At 44.1% G+C, this 21,343-nt stretch overlaps 2 protein-coding genes across 2 annotated transcripts in view; one reads left to right on the top strand and one right to left on the bottom strand.

Moving 5' to 3' along the window:
* PGM5 (phosphoglucomutase 5) overlaps nt 1-1,658 on the top strand; it is a 181,656-nt gene extending 179,998 nt beyond the window's left edge. The window contains exon 11 of the mRNA XM_024734323.1: nt 154-1,658. Coding sequence (XP_024590091.1) covers nt 154-243 — 90 coding nt within the window. The 3' untranslated portion in view covers nt 244-1,658. The remainder of the gene's footprint in view (nt 1-153) is intronic.
* A 4,699-nt stretch (nt 1,659-6,357) lies between these two features.
* Nucleotides 6,358-12,332, bottom strand: TMEM252 (transmembrane protein 252). Its single transcript, XM_024734200.1, has 2 exons — nt 12,013-12,332; nt 6,358-8,839 (listed from the first exon to the last, which is right to left on the bottom strand). The coding sequence occupies exons 1-2, from the start codon at nt 12,288-12,290 to the stop codon at nt 8,602-8,604; spliced, it is 516 nt and encodes a 171-aa protein (XP_024589968.1). The 5' UTR covers nt 12,291-12,332; the 3' UTR covers nt 6,358-8,601.
* Between the last annotated feature and the right edge of the window lie 9,011 nt (nt 12,333-21,343).

Here is a 21,343-nt window from a genome sequence, read left to right as displayed (position 1 = left end):
CTCCTCTTGCGGAAGAGGAAACCAGGGACCAGCGAACAGCTGTCCAGATCCACAAACCAGAACTGAATCCAGACGCTTGGAATAGAAACCCATCCCTGCGGCCCTCCTGTGACTGACTCGAGTTGTTCACAGACTTTCTTCCTCCTTTTCCAGGCAGTGCTAAGCCCTCTCATAGCCATCGCGCTGAAAATATCCCAGATTCACGAGAGAACCGGCCGGAGGGGCCCTACTGTCATCACCTGAACGGAGGGCAGATCACTCACCACAGCCAAAAGAACGCGCTCGGCGGGGGACGCTTCACTCATGCCTTCTTGCTACCTGTTTGTGCCTCTTATGACTTTGAAAAAAAAACAAAGGTTGATTTGGTGGTGGGCGGGGTAGGTGGGGAAAGAAACAAATGTCTGTTTTGTTTGGGTTTTAGTCAGTTTCTGCAAATGCAACAGGGTCTTCAGTTGCCTCTGAAAGCTGCACTGTCATCTGATATCTTGCTTTATCACACAAGGGAACCTGCCCTTTTGAGAGAGAGTCAGTGGGCTGGGAATAGTCAGGGCATCTGTGCATCATTGGTGTCAGGTGAGAGAAGGTTCTGGAGTAACGGAGGAGCGTGCAATGCCAGAAGTCAGCTGACCCTGAGCCCCAGGTGCTCCCGGACAGACCTAAGAAGGATCTCCTCAGCAGCGGGAGGATTTAACTTTTCATCCCAGGTCAGGTCTCCCATGGGTGAAAGTTGTAGAACTCCTAATAGCCCACCTCATGCCAACCAACCACCTGATGGCCACTCACCCTCCTTCCCATCTCCAAAGTCCCCATGCCACCCCCTTCACATCTTCAAGAGCTTTCCACAAACCACAATGACACACTTTCAACAAAACATATCAAAGGGTGTTTTTCTCTCTTATTTTGTAAATAATATCAATACTAGCTGTTAAGCAGGCTGCATTCCTTCAAATTCAGCCATTCATTACACAGGTGGGAGGTCATTTCTTAGCAGGACTCTGAGAATGAATGCTGAACATTTTCGGGCCCCGCCTTGATTATATCACGTGGGTTGGTACATGAGTTGATACTAGTTCCTGCTGAGAAGGCAAAATACTACCATGTTGGCTGTCTCTCTGACTTTCTCACTCTGCTAGCTTATCTCCCAATAAGGGCCTGTTTTCATGCACTTGTTTGGACACAGTTCAGATCTTACTGGTCATGGCTGTAAAAGGAGACAGTGAAATGCTGTAAAAGTAGGAGATGAAGTGGATGCTGGAAGAGAACCTTGCTGGTGGCACAGTGATGGGCCTGATGAGATGGCAGGGAGGGTGGGGTCCCCTGCTGGAAAGCAGAGGGTCACAGCTGGCTTTATTTGCCCAGAAAAAAGATACTGTGTCCCTGGCAGCCTCCGTCAGTCCTCAGCCAGAACCCTGGGTGCATAGGACCTGTTTGCATATGTTTTGCTTCCTTGGGAACGCACCCACTTATCATGTCATTGGCACAGATAACATGGTGCGCTTTGACCGTTCAGAAATGCATTATTGCTGTAGTCAAGATTAGGGCAAGCAGGGAGACATTCCCAGCAAGGTATTTGTTTCCATTTTCTATCTATGCTTCTGTCAGAAACTTGCTAGGACCTTTAGCAGCTAATAAAAAAGAAATTTCTGATTTCAACCTTACACAAGAATTGTGGATTTTTGCTTATTTGTTTGTCTTGCCATTTGAGAAACTCCGGTAGTGGTCACTCTTCTGATAAGTCTGCCTTGCAGAACACTTGCAAGGGCTGGTATTCATCATTATGATCTCGGGAACTTAGTAAATAAATGGAACAGAGAAGGCAAAGTGCTCAAAACTGCCTTTGGGCGTCAGAAGAAACGAATGTGGCATCTACTCTTTCATCACAAGTGTCTTGATTTAAAAATAATAGTAGGGTGGCTTTGAGCTGAGATTCTAAGGAACTAGTTATGAAGTTTATCAGCAATGGAATACAGCTTGCCTTGTGGCTTTGGTTCTCATCATCTTTAAAGTGGAGATCCATGGGACTTCCCTGGTAGCGCAGTGGTTAAGAATCTGCCTGCCAGTGCGGATTCGAGCCCTGGTCCGGGAAGATCCCACATACTGCGGAGCAACGAAGCCCGTGTGCCACAACTACTAAGCCCGCGTGCCACAACTACTGAAGCCCACATGCCTAGAGCCCGTGCTCTGCAACAAGAGAAGCCATCGCAATGAGAAGCCTGCGCACCACAGCGAAGAGTAGCCCCCGCTCACTGCAACCAGAGAGAGCCTGCGCTCAGCAACGAAGACCCAACCCAGCCAAAAATAAATAAACAAATGTATTAAAAAAAAAAGAAAGAAAGAAAAAAAAAGAAAGTGGAGGTTGATGACAGCACAACTAGATACACTCAGGCTTAGACAGCTAAGCCTATTTTTCAATATTTTTTCTCAAGTTGCTGAACTTTTCATCATGTCGAACTTTGAAGTTCAAATGTAAATTAATCCTCATTTTAAAATCCTGTTTCTTCATTTCAGTATGGAGTCATGTGTGTCCAGCAACACAAATACAATTCATTCATTCAGCAAACACCAGTTGAACGACTACTGTGTGCAGAGTCCTGGGTTTCTTCGGTGCAGCAAACGGATGCATAAAATATTATCCCTGCTTCTGTGAGTTTGTAGTTTGGGAACGGGAGGCTATGGCAGACGTGCACAATGAATCAGGTAGACATGAAGGTTACAGCAGCGGCACAAGCAACCGGCTGTGGGAACACACAGAGAGACTGACTCAGAGATGGAAGGCACTAGCACCTAAGGGATTTCCCAGAGAGTGGAGTTTCCTGGGCCTGGTAACCATTTCTATAATTTCACCAGGGGTGAATGTAGCAAGAACAAAGACTAGAAGTGGAGGGGTAGGATGGCTGGAGAAGAGGCTTGCTTTGGGTCTAGTGAGAGGTTGGCTTGCATGAGTGGGGCTGAAGCAGACACAACGTTATAAATATCAGACGAAGCAAATTCTTGGGCCCAGCTGCGGAAAGAAGCAGCTGCACAGCCACCTATTTTTATGGAGCTTTTTCTCAGCGAGGTTGCAAAACGGAAGGTCCTCTAGTGGCTCAGGACACAGCCTGCCTCTGGAACCTGCTTCAGATCTCACTGCCAAGGTATGAATTCCGCTTTACATAAAAGTCAAGCTTCTCTTGCTGAGCTATACATGCACATCCTCTTGCCTTACCCTCGGGAGAAGTGAAAGACAGGAAGTCACCCTTCTGCACATAACGTTCTTTGGTTCTTAAAGACAGAGCTTCAGCCACCAGTCTCTCTTAGGAGTAGATGGCTGGAGAGGTCCACGAATGTCGTGGGGACCACAGGAGAGAATCGTGGGAGGGACTATGGATAGAGTATGGCAGCTGTCAGGCCATTCCTGTGATCGGCTGGGATTGAGGTGTCCACTCACTGCACCGCGTGCTTCCAGAGCAATGACAAGCACCAGTGTATATAATGCAGTGATTCCCAAAGAGGGCAGTGCCACTGCCCTCCCAGGGAGTGTTTGGAAATGTGTGTGTATGTGTGCCAGGGAGGCGCTTAGTGGGAGGGGACCGAGGATGTGAAATCTGCTGTGTTAGCCAGTCCCCTAGATCAAAAAGTTGTTTTGCCTCATCTATGATTCTTGAGTTTATTGACTGACCTTGGAAATGGATAGACAGCCATTATTAAAATGAGATCCTTTATCAATCTTACTGATCCAAGGTGCAGCCTACATCTACCGTATTCTTGGTGCAAATAGTGCCGCGTGATGTTGCAGGCTGAAGGGCTTGCACAAGACATGAAGGCTTTCTGCACAGGAAGCTTCAGATTGATGACCAATCCCATGGTGGCACAATGGGCTGACAGTTGGCCACACTGAGCCAGTGTTCTCTGCGGGTAATACAGGCAATGACAGGGTTAATGGCATGGCGACTTCTGATTGGCCAGCGTGGCTCAGCGTAAGGCACAGGATTTACCTTGGCAACACATCCATCAGCCACGGCCTGTGGCGGGTGTGGGGAATTTGAAATGCACCTAGGGGAACTGGTAGTGATATAACAGATGACTCCATTTTATTGCTTGATTACCCACCGGCTACTCGCCAAACACGTGGACCCTGATATCCCAGACACGTGCCTTGAAGAGATTTCCATTCCTGAGTGGTGAAGGGGCTGAGACATCACACACCTTTGGAAATGAGGTAACTCCCAGTAAATCAGTCTTTGGCCCTTCAGAAGTTGCAAACAGCAAGAGATTATCCGAGGCGGCAGAGCTTAGCAGAATACCTGCTCCACTCCGACCAGCTGGAAACGTCATCAGTGGACGGTTCATGCGGCTGACGACCCACTTGGTAAGTGCATCAGCCTAAGTTGTCATGTCACGGAGCGTAGAATATGGTGAAGGGATGCGGTATAAACCCGTGTCTTTATCATCTTCCCATGTCTTTTAGCACCTAGTGTGTGCCTTACAAAATAAGTGGGCTGGGGAGATACCTCACCAAAGACAGTGTGCTTAAGTAGAATCTTAAAGGATGGATACGAGTGGGAGATTTTGAGTGGAGGGGCCCAAAGTATACACTCTACATTTCAGGTGTGCAAAAGATGCGGCACAGCGGGTTCTATAACTGACCTTGTCATGCTCATCTTCTGGGGGTGGAGGTGGCTTCTTAGACGTGATAAGATAAAACACTGGACAGTCATCACCTCTGAGAATTTCCCTTCCCTTGTTGACACGTGAGCCCCCCACCCCGCCGTTCACATTTCAGAGGAGGTAACGGGTAAAGACCGCACTTTCTCATAGTCTAAGTGCCCTGCCTGCCATTCACAGAATTGTGGTTCTCAATTCATCACCATTAAATTGATCGTAAACTTCAGGAGGAAGAGGGGATACAATGTCTACTTCCCCTGAGTGAATCTTCCAGGGGTGGCCAATGAATTTTCATTAATCACAACAGGACACTTTTTGTTTTTTTTTTACTTTTCATTTTATATTGTATAGCCGATTAACAATGTCATGATAATTTCAGGTGCAGAGCAAAGCAACTCCACCATACATATACATGTATCATTCTCCCCCAGATTCCCCTCCCATCCAGGCTGCCACATAACATTGAGCAGAGTTCCCTGTGCTATATAGTAAGTATTTGTTGGTTATCCTTTTTAAATATAACAGTGTGTACATGTCAATCCCAAACTCCCTAACCATCCCTCCCCTCCACCCTTCCCCCCACCCCGTAACCATAAGTTCATTCTCTAAGTCTGTGAGTCCGTTTCTTTTTGTAAATATGTTCATTTGTATCACTTCTTCTTAGATTCTGCATATAAACGATATCATACGATACTTCTCTTTCTCTGTCTGACTTACTTAACTCAGTATGACATCTCTAGGTCCATCCGTGTTGCTGCACATGGCATTATTTCATTCTTTTTTATGGTCGAGTAATATTCCATTGTATATATGTAGCACTTCTTCTTTATCCATTCCTTTGTCAATGGACAGTTAGGTGGCTTCCATGTCTTGGCTGTTGTAAACAGTGCTGCAATGAACGTTGGGGTGCATGTGTCCTTTCGTACCATGTTTTTCTCCGGATATATGCCCAAGAGTGGGATTGCAGGGTCATATGGTAGTTCTATTTTTAGTCTTTTAAGGAATCTCCATACTGTTCTCCATAGTGGCTGTACCAATTTACATTCCCACCAACAGTGTAGGAGGGATCCAGTCTCTCCACACCTTCTCCAGCACTTATCGTTTGTGGATTTTCTGATGATGGCCATTGTGACTTGTGTGAGGTGATAATCTCATTGTAGTTTTGATTTGCATTTCTCTAATCCTTAGCGACGTTGAACACCTTTTCGTGTGCCTCTTGGCCATCCGTATGTGTTCCTTGGAAAAATGTCTATTTAGGTCTTCTCCCCATTTTTTGACTGGGTTGTTTGTTTTGATGATATTAAGCCACATGAGCTGTTTGTAGATTTTGGAGACTAATCCCTTGTCGGTCACATCATTTGCAAATATTTTCTCCCAATCTGTGGGCAACAGGACACTTTTGTCTGACTCGCCCAGTGGGTTTTAATTGGTAGGCCTCTCAAAGGCAGGATTTGTTGTGGGTAGTAACCATGTTTCTGATGCTTGCTTCAGAGTACATTTGTTTTTTTTTAAAAAAAGGCAATAAATGTCTCTTAGTCGTATTTCTTTATGAAAGGCACATGGCTCATTTTCTGACTCAATAGTTGATGTTCAATGATGTTAGGCTCTGCAAAAAGATTAACTCATCTGGATGCTGTGTTCCACATGGAGAATAAAATTTTGACTTACGTTCCTCTATTGATTTTTTTTCTGATACAAAACAGCAAAAAAGGGGAAAGTTTAAGTACAAAATTTATTGCAGGAAAGAGATTAAAACAATTTTCTTATGTAAACCAAAATTACATTTGTCTCACATGACTACCAGTAGTTGGAAAAACCATCTATTACAAATTCAAACTCTGGACGATAGCCCGGTTATAGAGCTTGTTCAGGTCAGTGAATGTGCTCAGACCCCAAGGAAAATTTCAGGATAACCATCTAAGTAGAGGAATAGAAAGAGATGACAAGAGAGAAATAATAAATCGCCTTGCTAATAAATGACCGCCTTCCTGTTGGACAACCACGAGTGACCTTCATGTCCAGTTATGTTCTTGATGTCAAGGATTCAAATCACAGATGCCCAAAGTCCTGCTTTGTGTAAAGGAACCAGGATTTCCTTTTATGGCTTCCTGTGTATTTGTCAGGACATGCTTCATCTGAGCGCTCAGCAATAACAGGGAAGAGGAGGCTACAGAGGCCCCATCCTATCTCTACAACCCTTATCCTCTTGAAAGCTCTCCATCCTTCCCACCGCTGTCCAGAGCCCTCCTGCACCCGTTCACCAAGGCTGTCTGTTATCATTAGGAACCATCTTTCATCAACAGTATAAGAATCAGATGAAAGGAAATTACACCAGGAGGTGAGGGCCAAGCTCCTAGGCAGAAAACGGAGGGCTTATTTACATTTTAAAAGAGCAGCCAGACTGTTAACCCTAAAGCAACCTCTGCTGCCTCTCTTTAAGATAGTGCTGCAGCCCTGGGGCTCCACTTCCTGTTAGGGCCGACTTCCTCAAGTGGGAGACAAGTCCAAACTGTTCCCTGGGAGGAGGAAGTAGGACAGGATTAGCACAACCTAGCACAAAAGTGTGAAGTCGATATGTCTTCCCATGCCCCCTAGGAAACTTTCTTCACCCTCCTGGAAATAACTATGTTGTTGGAAAGGTTTCTTAACTTCTCAAAGTCTCGATGTATGCATCTGTAAAATGGGAATAACCATAGCACTTATCTCTGAAGGCTATAGTGAGGGCTAAATAAAAAGCGTAAAAAGTTCATCACACAGTGCCTGTGATATAAAAGGCATTCCCCAATTGTTAGATATTAATCCCAACATAAAGTCCTCACTTGATGGGGGAGGAAACTGAGGCCCAGAGAGATGAAAGTTTTTGCTCAAGCTCTAAAGCATCAGGCTGCATCTCCTCCCACCATTCTGCCACCTGATTTGTCCTCTTGTATTAAAACTTATAATAAGATATAATGAAGCTGACGAGGAATCACTGGGCTTTAAAATAAATGTCCTAAGTCTAAAAGTGCCTGGATCTGTATCTTGAGACACAAAGAATTTTCTGTTAATGATTAAGGTACTACAATATAGTCTCCTTTCTTTCAAATCCTAGAGGTTTACAGGGGGGTTCTCTGAAATATATGTGTATTTTAAAACTTTTCAAGATTTATGTCCAATTCTGTATTAATACAACCTATGGCTAGTACAAATTCTTTTTTTCCTGAATCCTGTGTATGATGAATTTTTAAGTATTCTCTTTATTCAACTTGAGTCTCTAAGAAATCTTATCATATATGCTTGTACAACCATCCGTTCTTAAAATACTCATTTAAGATTTTGTACTTGAACCATTTTGAAAGCAAATAGTGAAATCACTTTCCTTTCACAGAGAAATAGAATACACATATTCAAAATAAAGTCATTCAAAATAACATTCATGGGTTCCAGAGGCAAATCTCTTACAGTGTGAATTACTGTGTCACTCTGGTAATACGATAAATGAGGATAACTTCAAAGCCAGCCAGCAGAACCCACAATTTAAATGATAATGCCCCTTCATTGCCAGCATGCTTTCCCTTTGTGATTATTGGTAATGCGGTACATGAAGGTACGTGGTGTCCAAGCAGCATCTGTTCCACCCTTTTGGGGGTCTAGGTGATGGAAGAGGAGTTGAGAGAGCAGAAAAGCTCTCCGTGGAGCAGAGCTCTCACAACACTTTGGCAGTTCAAAAGTTCACCTGGGTTGAGATCCCTTGAAACGTTTGCCTGGTGCCGACCACACCCTTCCAGGGCTCCGCTCTGCCCTTGCAGGCCAAGCACGTGTGCGGAATTGCATTGCTGTCACACGCAGCATCCCCTCTGCAGACTCTCATGTGGGATCACTGATGTGGCTTTTCCTCCCACAGTCCCTGCCTGGGTTTATTACTAGCAGCTGCATCCCATGAGGGTGCGTCATGAGGGCTGGAGAGCTTCCCCTGCTTCAGCACTCTTGGTTTTGCCTTTCAGCGTCCTGCAGTGGCGTTGCTGCCTCCACCCTGTCTGCTACAGACTCGGCATAGGATGGTGGGGCCTCCGGGTGGGCATCACCTTCATCCTCAAATTCGAGGCCCATCTCTGTATAGGGAGGTGGAGGAACACCCGAGGGCTCTTGCTCTGCAGGACAGCCTTGCTTTTCAGCATCAAGACTCTCTTCATAAGCAGGAGGGTAAAAATCTGGCCTGGGGGACAAAATGCCACAAGCATACATGTGTTATTTAAGCAGTTCATGCCAAAGAGGCATATGTCTGCCTCTCTCAAATCACATCGTGTGAAGTTAAACTGTTAAGAAACATTGATTCTGAAACAGATGTTCTTCCCTGGCATCACCAGGTTTTTAAAAATGTGCTGCTCTTCCAGCAAAACCCTCTTTATCAGCCGTTGGACGTGTGCCTCTATACTCATCTTTTTCCAGACTATTCCCTCTCTCTTACTCATTGGAACCAGGGACTTTCAGTGTGAGATCCTTAGCAGGGGTAGGGGACATGGGGGCCTTGGCTGTGGAGCATCTCTCTATCCAGTTATTTAGTTCTTCACATTTTTGTCCCCATTCACACACATCCTCTTCTACTCGATTGCACTCACTGTCTCAGATCCTCACAACCAACAAAATGGTGAATGAAAACCAGCTCCATGAAGATTCCGGAACTATATCAGATGCTTCTCTCTTTCCTATCACTCTTTGAATCAGCTAGGCCGCCCTTCCTCCCGCCGCCATACTTATTTCTCAAACTATTTCAACTGACAACTTTATGTAGATTTCAGTCGTGGTCCTTTCCATGCCAACAGGCCAATGGCTAAAGGAGCCGTTCATGCCAGAGCTGATGTACTCATCGGTAATCTTGCCCAGTGTTGCTAATTGCTAAATCCTCTGGCTTCTCCGTCGTGAGTGGGATTGCGGGTGGCGTGGAGGTGAAGAAGCGGGAGGGTGAGCTTGATTTAGTTGTGTGCTTATAGAGTGAGTCTTTCCAGTGCCTACAGGGAGTGTTTGTGGTATGTAACCACAACAGAACAGGGACTGCCATTTGTAGCCACAGCTCTATTCCAATGTTACCAGGCCCAAAACCAAAGAGCTGGAGGAGCTATCTACTGTACAGCATAAATCTCAGCCTTCACTCAGAATAGCCAAGGCTGTGCCATGGGGCACATGTGTAAAGGCATTGAAGACAGGAAGTTGAGCTGTTCCCTGGAGTGATTTGAGAGGCTCCAGGATGACTGCTGCCTGCCCCCATGTCCCATCTACTTCTCCCATCCCCCAGCCTCCCCACACTGCTTCGCTTTCCCAGTGTCCTGAACTCCACCATTGCAGACCCCTTTGGGTACCCATTTTGAATGCAAATGCTTCTGAGGAATGTAACTTAACCATTTACTGACTTACTAGCCATTCTGAGTGGGCTGGGCATCTATTAGATGCAGCAGAAAGAGGCAGTAAAAGGGAGGTGTCGTGATACCATAGTTTAAAGTATTTCAGCACAGACAGTGCAATATTATGCATGTGTTAGTAAATTAAGCTACATCCTAAAGGCAATCAGTTATTCTTATCAGGAATTCACACTCTGGAGGCAATCATCTAACATTTATACCAAAAGAAAGAAAGAAAGAAAGAAAGAAAACCATCACTCTAGAAGCATCTTCTACAATCACTTCAGTTATCTTTAATCTTTTATCTGCAAAGAGACCTTGCAGTTAGTGTAATAAACATTGGAAATGGGTTTTGGTCATTGTAATTAGTATCTTATTAATTAGCATAATCACGTCAAAAATCAACTGTCATGGGTAAAAATCACTTATATTCAAGGTACATGGAGTAGCTAAAATATTGTTTGGCTAAAAAGTTCGTTCGGGGTTTTCCATAAGATGTTACAGAAAATCCTGAACAAACTTTTTGGCCGACCCAATATTTTAGATGAAGAGAATAAAAGAATTTATGGAGTCTTGCAGACTGTACCTTAAGGATGATGCCTGAGGTTTTATCCCTAAATGATTCCGTGTTCAGCCAAAAACTAGGAGATTTTTGGTTGTCCGATACTTACCATAAGGTTAACTGAAACTTTTTTATTGTGGTAAAGTACATATAACATAAAATTTACCACTTTAGCAATTTTAAGTGTACAGTTCAATGGTATTAAATACATTCACATCGTTTTGCAGCCATCACCATTATCCATCTTCAGAACTTTTTCATCATTCCAGACTGAAACTCTGTACTCATTAAACAGTAACTCTCCATTCCCTCCTCCCGTGGCACCTCGTAACCACTGCTGTACATTCTGTCTATGAATCTGACTGCTCTAGGTACCTCATATAAGTGGAATCGTATAATATTTGTCTTTTGGGCTTATTTCTGACCTATTTCACTTAGCGTATTGTCTTCAAGGTTCATTCATGTTATAGCTGCATCAGTATTTCCTTTCTTTTTAAGGATGAATAATATTCCATCTTTTGTACGTACCATATTCTGTTTATCCATTCATCCACTGATGGATATATGGGTTGTTTCCACAGTTTGGCTGTTGTGAAGAATGCTGCTACGAACACTGGTGTACAAATATCTGTCCAAGTCCCCGCTTTCAATTATTTTGTCTATATATCCCCAGAAGTGGAATTGTTAGATCAAGTGGTAATTTTATATTTAATATTTTTAGGATCCTCCGTACCACAGAGCAGCTGCACTATTTTGCATTCCCACCAGCAGTGCACAAGTTTTCCAGTTTTTCCACATCCTTGCTAACCTTGTTGTTTTCTGCTTTTTTGATAATAGCCATCCTAATGGGTATGAGGTAGTAAGGTTAACCAATTAAAATAATTTACCTCTGGAATATGAGTGCCTTGTCTCAGGGAAATCTTTCATGCAATGTGTGATCAGAACACCCAAGAGTACAGAAAGCTGGGACTTCACTGAGTTCACGAAGAGATTATATGGCTGATTTTATGCTTGCTTGCTCATTTGTTGCGTGACAGAATTTGGTCTGGGACTTGCTTTCCTTACAACCTGGTAGCCAGGTTATGAGGAATGACTAACCATCACCCGCCTGTAAGGACAGCTCCCATGATACAACAAAAGAAAATGAGTTTGGCCTCTTAAATTGGCTTTGGTGTGTTTTTCAGTGGTGATGGGAGAAGGGTGGTTATTCTCTGGCATAAACTCCCTCTACTTCATAGTTTTCCCCAGAGGCAGCACCATTCTTCCTAATGTCTAATCCCAGAGTAACTCCCTGACAATAAAGCTTCAGTTGTAGACACATAGCCCCATGGGACGTGTAAGTTGCTCGCCAGTGGATTAGAAGTCATTGACCTTTTCCGGAACTCAGCCCCACCTCAGTGCTCCCCAGTCCTCTGGCTTCTCAGCACGTACCTGTCCACTGTGGCCAGGGGCAGGGCCCCCTGAGCACCGTACTGTCTGAGCACACAGCTGAACACCCCTTTGCTTTCACTGGCCTGGTGGTAGGTGCTCCAGAAAATTCCACTCAGAAGGATCACAAACCCCAGAGGCAGAAGCAAATAGGCCAGGATCAGGTTCCCCTGGCAGTTGAACAGGGAGCCCGAGGAAATGAAGAAGGCCCCCAGGCAGATCATCAGGAAGCCCGTCAGAAGGGCAAAGGCACAGAGAACTAGACAGGTTCTGTTCTGCATCCCTGCTCCTTTGGAACCCAGCTCCCTGACCCTGCCACTCCCCTGCTTCCCCTGCTCAGAGAGAATGCTCTCATTAGCCAGCTGTCAGCTTTATATGCTCTGGGACCAACTGGCCTTTGGACAATTAAATGAAGCAGGCACTTAGAAGCTATTCATTAACTATTGAAAGTAACTGTAATATCCTTGGATGATTAACCTAAAAACGCAGCATTGTGTACTGCAGGAAGGCGCGGCATAGCTCTCTTGCTCTTCTGAGCTGAATGGGACCCTAGGCTGACCCCAGTTATTTGAGGGAAGGTCTCCCATCCTTTGATTAAAAGGGTCTCTTGATTCCCCTGCGGGTGATTCCAAACTGATGCTAGAGAAATCAGCATTCCTTGCTGAACCCTTTTCTTTGTGGTTTGGCAGGGAGTCGTTTCCTAATTGCTTCTTCCTTTTTCTGTCCTAAAAAGATAATTGTTAAGCCTCTTACCATATTTGTCTTGCTTCTCTCAGTGATTCTCCCTTTATTGCCCTCACTTTATAATGTTGGAAAGGTTCCATGAAAAAAGCGGAGGGGTGAACTCCCTGATTCAAAGGGGAGTGTCAGCAGGAGGGGGAAGAAAGTGCTATGGAGAAGGATTGTAATTGACAGATCTTCAGGAATGTGAGGGGATTTCTGAGGATGGTTGTAAATAGTAATAATCTGGTGACTTCTGCTCTGAGTCTGATTTTGTATCTTTCCCATCGTCCCATTGTATCTTTTCCCATTTCCCCAGTCCCAATGCTGAAATAATCCTAGGGTCATTTCTTGTTCATACATAGGTGTTAGATACATTTTTTTGCTTATTGCTCAACCACTGGCTACCACACTTGGCTCGGTAGAAGTATTTAAACCAGATCTCACCGTTCCTGCTCTCAAAAAAGCCACAGGTATTTGATAAAAGAGAATTCCCTAAACATGTGTAGCATGTTTCCACCTCCATGAAAAACAAATACGTATGAGAAGTGCTGCCTGTTCAATCCTTACCCTCCCCCCAACATATCTTAGGCTTTCACAGAGCACACTAAAATACTGAAGGCTCTGAAAAGTCCTACAATTTTTTCCCTCACAAAATACATATTAAGTGAAATTTGTTTTGGTAGATGCTGCTAAAAATTGTTCCCTGTCTTCTCCTCTGTACCATTGCTCTATGTAGCACTGCCTTAAAAAATCTTTCCAGGGCTTCCCTGGTGGCGCAGTGGTTGAGAGTCCGCCTGCCGATGCAGGGGACACGGGTTCGTGCCCCGGTCCGGGAAGATCCCACATGCCGCGGAGCGGCTGGGCCCGTGAGCCATGGCCGCTGGGCCTGCGCATCCGGAGCCTGTGCTCCGCAACGGAGAGGCCACAACAGTGAGAGGCCCGCGTACAGCAAAAAAAAAAAAAAAACAGAAACAAAAATCTTTCCAGAACCAGCCTTCTGTTTTCTGTTTGGAATTGGTTTCTTCCATCTTGTCTGTCTTTGGTTTAGACACCCTACTCCAGAGCAGGTTCATGCTCTGATTCCTTCCTTTTTTATTTGATGCTTTGACATGTCCCTGCCAAAAGTCTCCTCCCAGAGGGACTCTGGATCACTTTTGTCCAGAAAGGTTATCTTCAGTTCCTCTTTGATACTCCATTACTGCATTACTATTCTTTTCCATTTACTATCCCAATGGAAAAAGCAGTTCTTTGTGCAGTGCCCTAGTAGAAGTTCCATGTATACCCTTTCGCCTCATACCCACCACCTCCTCAGCTCTACTTTCATGTTACGGGCTAGGAGAAAGAGAGAAAGTCACCGGATAAAAAAGAATATACAGGGCTTCCCTGGTGGCGCAGTGGTTGAGAGTCCGTCTGCCGATGCGGGGGACACGGGTTCGTGCCGCGGTCCGGGAAGATCCCACATGCCGCGGAGCGGCTGGGCCCGTGAGCCATGGCCGCTGGGCCTGCGTGTCCGGAGCCTGTGCTCCGCAACGGGAGAGGCCATAACAGTGAGAGGCCCGCGTACCGCAAAAAAAAAAAAATAAATAATAACAATAATATACAGTCCTTCCTCATTTCACCTGGTAACCTTTATCTTTATTAGCTTCAATCCTTATCCTCACCTACTTTCATCTTCTAATCTTGATATTATCCTTGTAGCCTTAAAGCAACCCCTTCTCCCTTTTTCTCCAAGTGTTTCTTTTTTTTTGCCATATTCAAAATTTTAATCAAATATATGTTTACTTCCAGTCTCTAACGTGTCAATTTATATATATGTTTATTTTTAAATTTTTTAACAAATCTTTATTGGAGTATAATTGCTTCATAATACTGTGTTAGTTTCTGTTGTACAACAAAGTGAACCAGCCATATGCATACATATGTCCGCATATGCCTTCCCTCTTGAGCCTCCCTCCCACCCTCCCTCTCCCACCCCTTTAGGTCATAGCAAAGCACCGAGCTGATCTTCCTGTGCTATGCGTCTGCTTCCCACTAGCTAACTGTTTTACATTCGGTAGTGTGTATATGTCGATGCTACTCTGACTTCGCCCCAGCTTCTCCCTTGCACTCTGTGTCCTCAAGTCCATCCTCTATGTCTACATCTTTATTCCTGCCCTGCCACTAGATTCATCCATACCATTTTTTTTTAAGATTCCATATATATGTGTTAGCATATGGTATTTGTTTTTCTCTTTCTGACTTACTTCACTCTGTAGGACAGACTCTAGGTCCATCCACCTCACTACAAATAACTCAATTTCGTTTCTTTTTATGGCTGAGTAATATTCCATTTTATATATGTGCCACATCTTCTTTATCCATTCATCTGTCGATGGACATTTAGGTTGATTCTGTGTCCCGGCTATTGTAAACAGAGCTGCAATGAACACTGTGGTACATGTCTCTTTTTGAATTATGGTTTTCTCAGGGTATATGCCCAGTAGTGGGATTGCTGGGTCGTATGGTAGTTCTATTTTTAGTTTTCTAAGGAACCTCCATATTGTTTTCCATAGTGGTATCAATTTACGTTCCCAGCAGCAATGCAGCAGGTTTCCCTTTTCACCACACCCTTTCCAGGATTTACTGTTTCTAGTTTTTTTGATAATGGCCATTCTGACTGGTGTGAGGTGTTACCTCATTGTAGTTTTGATTTGCATTTCTCTGATAATTAGTGATGTTGAGTATCTTTTCATGGGCCTCTTGGCCATCTGTATATCTTCCTTGGTGAAATGTCTGTTTAGGTCTTCTGCCCATTTTTTAACTGGACTGGTTGTCTTTTTGATATTGAGCTGTTTGTATATTTTGGAGATTAATCCTTTGTCCAATATATTTATTATTAGCATAAAGAATGTTGTACATCCCTCAATGTGCAATTCTTTGAGCACTTTCAGGTAAACTTACAGAGGAGTTCTTAGATTCAAGTGGTCTTGAGGTTGACAGATTTCTAAAATGACCCCTGGAGATCCCTCCCTCCTGCCCTCCATGTCCTCTTGAGTGTGGGCTGGACATAATGACCTGACTCTAACCAGTAGAATATGGCAAAGGTGATGGGATGGTACTTTAAAAAATTTTTTATTTATTTATTTATTTTTATTTTTGCTGTGTTGGGTCTTAATTTCTGTGCGAGGGCTTTCTCTAGTTGCGGCAAGCGGGGGCCACTCTTCATCGCGGTGCGCGGGCCTCTCACTATCGCGGTCTCTCTTGTTGCGGAGCACGGGCTCCAGACGCGCAGGCTCAGTAGTTGTGGCTCACGGGCCTAGTTGCTCTGCGGCATGTGGGATCTTCCCAGACCAGGGCTCGAACCCGTGTCCCCTACATTAGCAGGCAGACTCCCAACCACTGCGCCACCCGGGATGGTACTTCTGTGATTAGGTTACAAAAGGTTGTGACCTCTGTCTTGCTAGCAGACTCTCTCTATTGCCCTCATGGCTTGCTCTCTTTGAGAAGGAAGCCACCGTATTGGAGAAGCCCACGTGACAAGGCAGCTTCTGGCCGACAGTCAGTAAAGAACTGAGGCTCTTAATCCCCCAGCCAGTGAGGAGCTGCATCCTGCCAATGACATGAAAGGCTTGCCCAGATGAGCCTTGAAATGACCAGACCCTAAGCAACACCTTGATTGAGAGAACTTGAAACCGAGGACCCAGCTAAGTCATGGCCAAATTCCAGACCCACAGAAACTGTGAGATGATAAGTGTGTGTTGCTTTAAGCTGCTAAGTTTTGGGGCAATTTGTTAGGCAACAATGGGTCACTAAAACAGTTCTTTAGGACTTGGAAACCAGAGGAGACAATTGGTTTTATGTGTTTACCCAGTACCAAGCACATAGGAAGTGTCCTATCAAAGTCAGCTATAATCATCCTCACCATTATTATTACTATCATCACTGCTGTAAATCCAAAAAGCTTGTGTGACCTACCACAAGTGAGCCAGGGCTCAGGGCTCATGTCCCAGCTTCCCTTGGAGGCTCCTGTGTTTCCTTGGTCTTCACGCCCGTCTTTGTTGACTGAGCACACGGGCCAGCACCCTTCTCTTGAAAGCCAGAAAAGCATGTTGCCCTGGATGAGAAGTAGATGGGGACTTTGGAAAGAAGCTAATGGTATGTAAAGGGTGTTGCGTAGGAGGGACATGGGGCCAAGAGCTGGGACAGAGTGGCCAGATTTCAGAAGGTCGCTTGGGTTTAGGAAGTGAGGCTCTGTGGGAGGTGGGGAAGGTGAGTATCTGCGCAGTGAGCCATGTCACCTGGTCTGATTTCATGGTGGTGATTACTGAGTGATTTCTGGATTAGCCTTTCACACGTGTGGGTTCACTGGGCACTGGCCACTTCCTCCTCCAGCTCCTTGTTTTTTTTGCTTCTGACCCTTTCCCCCACCTCTCTTTTCTGCCCTCACTCACTCAGGAAGATTTAAATGAAGGCATTTTTAGGTCAGCAGAGGACAAACAGCTTCAGAGAACAAGTGTGGTGTAGTGAGGTAAGGAGCTATGAGACCAGCATGCAGGACTCATGCTGCCCCTGCAGGGTGAGGCCCATGAGGCACTCAACTAGAGTACAGACTTCTGGGGGCACCAAAAAACTCAGTACTCAAGATAAATCAAAATTTCAAACAATGTTTAAAAAATCAAATTGGCAAATATGGCTTATGAGCTGCCCCCTGTTTCTGTAAGTAAAGTTTTGGTGAGGAAACTGGGTCATGTCTGTGGACCAAACAAGACAAATTCTGCTCTAGAGAGAGCTCAGCTTCCAGTTTAATCCAGAAACAAGCCAGAAGAGATTTAATTTCTTTATGGATCCTTAGAAAACTGAAAGGAGGCCATACTTCTGTGGCCACTTTGGATCAGAGCAGAAGCCTCAAGCCAGGGCAGCTTTGACTGCCTAGGTTACACCAATTGGTGTGATGGCCAGTGACTTGTAAATATGAAGTGGGTTCTGTATCCCACCTCATGAAATTTTCTTTAATATTGATCTTCTATTTCCTACCTCCCTGGTTTTTAATACTCTTGGATGACTTAAATGATAGCATAATTATATGTTCCTCAAAGATTTGGTAGAACTCACTCATAAAACCACAGGATCCAAGACATTTTTTTCTCACTTTTTTATATCTTACAGTTTGGTGTTTTTTTTAATTGAATGCCAGATGGTATGCATATGATAGTAGAGTCTAAGGTAAATAGTATTTATGCCATGCCTGGAAATGGGAACACCTCCTTCTGTGCTCACCTATCAGTGGACTGGGTCGAGTGAATCTAGTCAAGATTTGAACTGAGTTTGGGTTTCATTGTCACTATGGTTACCTTCAGTGCACTACTGGTTTCCAATTCTTCATGTGTTAACTGGTGCTTGGGGTGAGGGTTGGGTTGCTGGACGGGTTTTTTTCAGCGTTTCTCCTCTGCTCTCAACTGTAGAGCTTCACTGTGGGCCCACAAGGGGTCTTCCCACTCACCTATTCCCTCAGCAGTAGACTGCTGTTGCTTGAGACTGGCGCTTGCTAGTTGGGCGGTGACGTCAGGGGCTTTCTCTGTTATCCTGTCCACCTCAGTCTTAGGCAGGCTCTGTGGTCCTGGGTCTTGGGGGTGAGGGCTTTCTCAGTGGTCCCACGATTTCTCCAACATTAGTCTCCTCTAAAGATCTGGCCTCAGGAAGGTTCCCTGACCCTCCTCTTGAGGTAGAGGGTTTTTTTCCTTTTCGTTGACCCCAGCTACATGGGTTTCAGCTCTGTCCTGGGGGAAGAGGTTCTGCTGCCCTTCTCTCCCCAAGCTGCAGCTTGACAACGTCAGGTGGGGTTTTGACATTCATGTAGCAGCTTGGTGAAGGTCCATGGAAAAGAACCTAGAAAAGTAGGTGCAAACTCCCCTTGTGCCCGCAGCTCCCAGTGGTTCTGTTCTCTCAAGTTAGCCCACATTTAACATTTAACAATTCACTAAAAATGTTAACTGGATTCTTCCTACCAGCTTGTGTGACCTACCACAAGTGAGCCAGGGCTCATGTCCCAGCTTCCCTTGGAGGCTCCTGTCTTTCCTTGGTCTTCAGGCTGTTTTCCCTTTAACTTCAGCTCTTTGATGGACTCAAGAAAAATTATGGTTTTGTAGGTTATCAGACGTTTCATTGTTGCGAGAGTGAGAACAAAGCTCTTTCCAGCTTTCTACATTCTAGGCAGAAGCAGACCATCCTTGGCACAGTCTTTTTAAATGGGGCAATTTTAATTACTTTTTCAAAGTTTCCTAGGGATTAATATAGTGTTATCTCCTTTTCTTGAATCAGTTTTTGCAATGTACAGTTTCCTAGAAAATACACATAGAATATATATATATATGTTTCACTCATAATTTTAAAATCTCCTCTGATTCTGTAGGTATGTCACCTTTCCATTTCTTTAACATTGCTATTTGTGTCTTTACACTTTTTTCTTGATGAGACAAGAAAGCTATTTTACTAGCTTATTTCAAAGATACTTGTTCATGTACTGATCTTTTCCAAGAGTCAGCACATTTGGTTTTATTATTCAGGCCTTTTTTAAAAGGCCTTTGTGTGGGCTTCCCTGGTGGCGCAGTGGTTGAGAGTCCTCCTGTCAATGCAGGGGACACGGGTTCGTGCCCCGGTCCGGGAAGATCCCACATGCCATGGAGCGGCTGGGCCCGTGAGCCATGGCCGCTGAGCCTGCGCATCCGGAGCCTGTGCTCTGCAATGGGAGAGGCCACAGCAGTGAGAGGCCCGCGTACGGCAAAAAAAAAAAAAAAAAAGAGCAAAATATATAAACATATAAATGATAGAAAAAGAAATGAAAATAGCCCTTAAATAATGAAAAAATATTCAACCTTACTTGTAATAGGAAAAACACTAAAATACAATTTCTCACCAATCAGATTGGTAAATCTCAAAGTCTGACAACACATTCTGTTGGTAAGACTTAGGAAAAGGCACTCACTCACATATGTTACTTGTGGGAACACAAAATCTAGCAAAATTACATTTGTATTTTTCTTCTGACCCAGAAATCATACTTCTGGAGATTCGTTCCAAAGATACACTGGCAAAAACCCAAAAGTATAAATGCATACATCCACTCATTACAGCAGCACTGTTTATAGTTACGTAAGACTGGAAACACCCAAATGGCTATGAATAATGGGTCAGAAAAAAAACTAAGGTACATCCACATAATAGTGTTATACAGTTGTAAAGGAATGAGTAATATTTTTATATTACTATAGAGTGATATCCAGGATATATTGATAAGATAAAAAGTCAAAGTAAACAACAGAGTTTAGAGTATAAAAAAAGGAGTAATTGATAAAACAATGGTAGATACATGCCAGTATAAATTTGTCCAAACCCATAGAATGTACAACATCAAGACTGAATCCTAATATAAACTATGGGCTCTAGGTGATAATAATCTATCACTATAGGTTCATCAGTTGTGGGGTTTGATAATGGAGGAGGCTATGCATGTGAGTGTGGCATGGGATATATGGGAAATCTCTGCACTTCCGTTCAATCTTGCTGTGAACCTAAAATTGTTCTAAAAAATAAAATCTATTAAATAAAGTCATTTTTATAAAAGAATGGGATAAAAAATATGCATCAATGCCTGTATATTTTCAAAAAGAAACAATGAAAGTATCAAACAAAATTAATTTTTAAAAAAATGATTACCTTTAGGAAGAGGGAGGTAAAAGTGTAGGAGGGACAAGATTGGAAAACAGACTTGTCCGAATGTGCCTTTTAAAAATAGTTTTGACATTGGAACTGTACACACGCTTTATATAATTAAAACAAAATTAAATTAAAACTGAAAGACAGGGCAATCCCTAAATATTTTCTTTTTTAAATGAAGGACTTAAGGTTTCTGGTTCTGATGTAAGGAACTTGGAAGTTGCCACACCATCCTAACAAGTAAGGACCTAAATAGACTGAAAAATCAACAATTTTCTTGGATCCATGAGAGCAGGGAGGACACAAGGCAAACCACTGCCTCCAAGATTAGAAGGACTGACAGGTGAATACAGGGAGTCATGGCTTCCTGGAGCCCCTCGAGACCAGGAACCATGGTAGGGACTAGTGCCAGTACAGGAAGATACTGCACTGAAAATTGAATTGAGAGTCGCTGGAGACTCCCTGTGGACAGCTCTGAGAGTTAACAGCTCCAGAGGGGCCCCGTCAGAGGTGGACCCCTGCACAATATTGTGAGATTTACTTCTAGGAGCTCAACCAAGTTCCCACGGTAAATACTGGGGGGAAATCCCCTCATGCTTCTGGCAGGGGGAGGGGAAAAGGAACTATTCTGAAATATCCCTGAGCACTCTGTTCTTCTTAATGAGGCCTGCCCTCAGGAGAAACTAGTTAAGAGGAGCCTAACCAGTATGGGAGAATGGAAATACCCAACTCTAGCTGGCTCTAGCCTTTGATATGGAGGAAGATAAATACCCAAATTCATCCCGTCTAGCCATCCTGTCCCACTTAAGCGGGGAGAAACAAAACAAAACTGAGAACACTTGTGAAGTTCACAGTCCAGAGGGCACAAAAAACCTAAGACACAAACATTCTCATTCTATAGCGCTCCAGAATACTTCTC

The sequence above is a fragment of the Neophocaena asiaeorientalis genome, unplaced genomic scaffold (assembly GCF_003031525.2).
Source record: "Neophocaena asiaeorientalis asiaeorientalis breed wild unplaced genomic scaffold, Neophocaena_asiaeorientalis_V1.1 scaffold256, whole genome shotgun sequence".
Classification (NCBI taxonomy): domain Eukaryota; kingdom Metazoa; phylum Chordata; class Mammalia; order Artiodactyla; family Phocoenidae; genus Neophocaena; species Neophocaena asiaeorientalis.
The sequence above is the reverse complement of the archived record's forward strand: the minus strand, read 5'-3'. Positions and strand labels throughout refer to the sequence as shown.

Coding starts and splice junctions, on each gene's coding strand:
- TMEM252 (XM_024734200.1), bottom strand. CDS start 12,290: ATGCAGAACAGAACCTGTCTAGTTCTCTGTGCCTTTGCCCTTCTGACG. Junction 8,840..12,012: donor CCCCTGGCCACAGTGGACAG/GTACGTGCTGAG, acceptor TTTGTCCCCCAG/GCCAGATTTTTACCCTCCTG.